Source organism: Lactuca saligna, chromosome 4, assembly GCF_052625555.1.
Source record: "Lactuca saligna cultivar CGN05327 chromosome 4, ASM5262555v1, whole genome shotgun sequence".
NCBI classification, from domain to species: domain Eukaryota; kingdom Viridiplantae; phylum Streptophyta; class Magnoliopsida; order Asterales; family Asteraceae; genus Lactuca; species Lactuca saligna.
In genome coordinates, this window is record NC_136420.1 from 30,419,179 (window position 1) to 30,424,316 (window position 5,138).

At 34.4% G+C, this 5,138-nt stretch overlaps 1 protein-coding gene across 1 annotated transcript; it reads right to left on the minus strand.

Annotated features, from left to right (window-relative positions):
* Positions 1-913: 913 nt before the first annotated feature.
* Positions 914-3,669, minus strand: LOC145041471 (WD repeat-containing protein 26 homolog). The gene is made up of 5 exons (XM_078989565.1): positions 3,485-3,669; positions 2,267-3,161; positions 2,074-2,175; positions 1,330-1,956; positions 914-1,235 (listed from the first exon to the last, which is right to left on the minus strand). The coding sequence occupies exons 2-5, from the start codon at positions 3,059-3,061 to the stop codon at positions 1,011-1,013; spliced, it is 1,749 nt and encodes a 582-aa protein (XP_078845691.1). The 5' UTR covers positions 3,062-3,161; positions 3,485-3,669; the 3' UTR covers positions 914-1,010.
* Positions 3,670-5,138: the final 1,469 nt, after the last annotated feature.

Consider the following 5,138-nt stretch of genomic DNA (forward strand, 5'->3'; position numbering starts at 1 on the left):
TTTTTGGTTGCTTGCTCAAAAAGAATGAGAACAGCTTGTTTAATTGTCGTAAATGCATTGCATCATCCAAAAATCATTTTATAAATTTTAGTTGTTTGTTCAAAAAGAACGAAAACAGATTGTTTAATTGTCGACGTTCTTCACCAAATAAAGTTATGAATAATCAAAAACTAATTACTAATAGTTTTTAATTTAAATTGTTATCTAACCATGTCTTTAAAGTTAACGATCTTCTAATATCTTATTTTTTGTCATTATGTCTACATGACCAACCTTCATATCATTTCCACATTTCACCTTCACACATCTTCGTTGGAAACAAGAGCAAGAAGCTGTCCATCAATCTTTCCAAACAAAAAGAATGAGCAAAGCCTCCGTCAAGATCTCCAAGAACCACCACATGAACCACCACCACCGTCACCCCCACCACCACCACCAACTCAGCAGCGTGAAGCCCAAAGTTTACATCACTCACTCATCAACCTTCAAAACCCTCGTTCAAGAACTCACCGGAAACAATGGCTCACCGGAACCATCCATCCCTCCCACCATCTCTCCACCACCACTAGACACCGGAATCCATGGATTACAAATCAAACACAAAGATCAACACCCCCATAACAACCACCACACCACCACCACCACCACCACCACCAACAGTCAAGTTTACGTCCCAGTCTTCGAAGATTCAAGTTGGTCAACCCACTTTGACCACACCAACTATTCATCCAATGATTTACGGATTGAAACAAACGTAGACCCATGGCTTAACGAAATCGGTCCATTCGCTTAAACGTGTTCATACATCAATCATATTTGTATATTCTTCATCGAATCTTTCGTTCTTTTTACATGTTTATGCATCGAATTTGTTTTTAGATCTTTTACAAAGGCAATCAAACGAATCAAGCAATAAAGTGAGCATTTCAAATTGTGATTATAAATATAGAAATATCTAGTTCATAAGGAAAGGAAACAACAAATGTATTATTATTATCATTATAGTGTTTCTAACTTGATCCATTGCAATAATGAATGCAAGTTTTAGAGTTTGTGTCAGAAGCATGATGATGATGATGATGATGATTTAATCCCCAAATCCTTATTGTACGATCATCACTAGCTGATGCCATGATATGTGGGTTTGATGGGTTCCAACTCACACAGTTTACAGCACCCGAATGTCCACCCAATGTTTCTATGAGCTCCCCTGATCCTCTGTGCCATATATAAACCTACACACACACACACACATACTTTATATTTCTTTACTCATAATACCAATGTACTTACTTATATATAACAAATTTACAAAATGTGAAAATATACCTGTGAATCTTCACTGCCACTGGCAATAAAAGCTTGCTGAAATCCACCGAAGCAGCCTCTAACAATGAAGCGAGAACGTTTATAACCCCTGTACTTTGAAATAAGTCGAAAATGGCCCTCGATACTCCAGAGGTGTAACTCTTCATTTGCAAGACTAACAAGCAAGAACTTATTGTCTCCTGATAATGTGAAAGAAACTATGGATTGATCCTCTTTTATACATCTTTCGTCTCCTGATTCTATATCAAGAATAAGTATTGAGTTTTCCTTCCAAATGGTGATCAATTTTCGTTCATTAGTCATTTGTAGATCTGAAATCCTGAGAGTTTTTTGTCCCTTGAAACATTCCATCTCTTTTCCATCCAAATCCCACATTATTATGGTTTTATCTGTTAATCCTGAGATAACTGATTTCCCATCTGGAGACCAACAACAAGATATTGTTCCAATAATACCCTTCTCATAGACTTCAATGCATTCACCAGAGGAAACATCCCAACGCCTTACAACTTCCTCTAAACCACATGTCAGGATTTGATCATCATTTGGGCCCCATGAAACACATGATACGGGTTTTTGGTGCCCAATTAATTTATGCTTTAAGGAGACTCTGCCATCTGGATTGACCTTTAAGGATCATAGAAAAAGAGAGTGAAGAAAATGTAGTTAAATAACAGTAAGAAAGTGTAATCAAAGAGACTATAAAATGTTAACAAGGGAAAAGAAAAAAAAAAAAAATGTCACCTCCCAAATAATTGCAGAATGATCACTGGATGATGAGGCTAAGTATTTCCCGTTTTTGGAATATTGTAAGTACCAGACTTCATCATTGTGTTCTTGCAGAATCTAGAATAATATCACGAAAGCTTTATTATCTTTGATTTATTTAGATTACACTTAGGATTACTTGAAATGGAAAAGACATAAATACCCTAACCTGAACTGTTTGCGAAGGAATCTTATCTCTTCCACAACGATGATCAATGAACAATGAAGTTTCCCCAACCAAAGAATTATGAAACAAACAAGAGTCATGTTGCAAGTCAAGTGCTTGTTCTACTAACTGTAACAATCTTCTTTCTGGTATCATCACATTTGGAGGAAATAGCTTTTGTAAATCCTCAAGTAATTCTGACCGAGGCTTTGACTTGGTCAACTCTAAACCAGATATTCCATCAATGATTCTAGGTGAAGGGGATAAAATGAGGGAAGAAAGCTCACGGACTCTTATGTTGTTTATAGAAAGTGGTGCTATCTCAGTTCTCAGTGTCTTCAAAGCATCCATTGTCTTTTCTCCATCAAGAAGTTCAAAAAACTTTTGTTGTAATATTATGAAGCATGCCAGTTTAATTATAGTTTCATCCACTATTCCAATTTTATGCAAAGAGGTTAAACTTTCATCCCAACTTCCATCAAGAATTTGTTGGATGAATACTGTAACTGTAGATGAATGAAAAGGTATTCCTGATTCTTGTTCAAGATAAGCTCCTGTTTTACTATACCCAAGAGAATACAATGCTTCTGTTATAATTCGAACAAACTCCACTTTTTTAACTCCCTTTGAGCCAATTACTTCATCATCATCTTGCAAGGCTAAGGGTCGAGCCATTGAAGCACTGAATGAGAAGCTTGAAGGTTCTTTTGGTAATTTTCCGTTTGAAAGACCTCTGTGATCTGTAGAGGATGCTTTCACACGTTTTGAGGGTGGTTCTTCATCCGATGCACCTCCCATGAAACGTGCAATCAGCCCATATATGACAACAATAAGAATGTAGTATGTTCTATGCTGATTTCAAAGGAAGTCTCTAATCAAACTTCCAAATGTGTTCCAACTGCAAACATTTCAAGAGCAATAAGTTAAAGGTTGATCGATCATAAAACTCTTTACAAGTTACACATGGAGATGTATCACATTCATATTTAGAAGTTAGTACAATAAACTTACTGTAATTATGATCGACTTTAAGAACACTCCAAAAACGGAAAGTACCAGGAATTTCAATCAAGAGACAATATACACGCATATCAATCAACAAATTCACGTTGGAATATAACATATTAAATACAAACTAGATCTAGGTTTTTGTAATTGCAACTTACGTAAATAAAAGAGGGGGCAAGAAAAGAGAAATCAAGAGAGGGCGAGGATCGATACCTATCGATGAGAGAAGAAAACCCTTGTCGTCGCTGCAGTTGTAAACCGGCGATTCAGGATTAGAATTGGGATTTCCACATTTGAGTCTGGTTTCATGGGGAGGTTCTAGGCTCATAGGCCAAGGCATACACAACCATTGGGCTAAACCAATTTCACAAAATTCATGAGAATAGAATACAAATTGAATTTTACTGTATTTGATAATTCCTGTGGAAATGATTATTGTATTTAGAGTGTTTAAAGGAATGAGCTATGGTGTTTGGAATTTTAAACATCATTTTAATTCGTTTGATTATTTGAGAAACATCATTTTAAATTGTTTGATTATTTGAGATTACAGTTACTTGTAAGAAAACTAATTATGGAGATAAATAAAAAATTATCTCACATGTTTCTAATTTTAAATGATTATTATTTAACTAAATTGTTATAAACCGAAAATATTAACTTTTACGATATATGACAAAATCATAATACTATATTTCTTCAAAGAAAAATTAAATATCATCTTTTGTTATTTTACATCTTCTTAATCATAACATATGTCATAGTAACATATCAAATCCATTAATTATCTATTTTAATTTATTTTTTTTAGTTTTTTATATTCAGTAGGATGGATATTAAGAAAAGATAAGAGGATAATTGTTTTCTTTTTTTAGAATTTGCATCATAATAAACTTAAAGGTAAACCTCAAACCCTAAATCTAATATGCAAATTTCTCTTTTAAAATAAAATTTTAGTTTATCCATCTTTTTTTCTTCTTTGTCCAATGTAAATGATTATTTGTTTATCAAATTCCTTTAAAGATGTCAAAAAGTTTCGAACCCATGAGACCTCGATCGTATATAGGGGATATATGTTTAAAAAATCGGGAGCGGGGTCGTTTTAATTTCGGGAGCGGGGGCGGGTATAGGAAGTCCCATCCCGAACCCTGAATGGATCCCTGTTAATATATTATTTACATTAATATATACTAATTGTTTGAATATAATAAATAATAACAATGACTTTGAGCTTCCAAAATTAAATAAAATACCATGTTTTTAAGTTGTTAGTATAATGTTTTTAAGATGTTATAATATTTTTGTATTTAACATTTAAAATTATGTTATAAATAACTATTTTTACCCAAAAATAACTTTTTAGCCACACACACACACACACACAAAAAAAAAAAAAAAAAAAAAAAAAAAAAAAAAAAAACTTCTTTTAGCCCAAATGGGGGCATGAACGGGGTAGGGAGGCTAGAGATTTGAAGGGCGAGGGAGCGGGGATTTTCAGGGGTGGCGGAGAGGAAGGCGGATGCAATTCCCGCCCCGTTTGGCTCAGTTGACATCCTTAAATTCTTCTAGGTTTTTTATGGGACCCCACCCTTCCCTTTTCTTCCTTTTATGTCCATGTAGTTATCAAGTCCTAAAGCTCCATGGATGCAATCGGCATGACCATCAAAATTTGAACCTCCAATCTTTCATCAATTTCACACTTTTCTTCTACTTGTTTCCCCATTTGTCCCTTTCACCATCCCCTACATATATCGTTGATGGTCAAGAACATTCTATAAGAATATGGTTGATAAAGGAGCCTCAAGATATGTCATTAAACATCAAAACATTTATGGGTGTCCGATAATGGGAAATTTCATCAAACTTA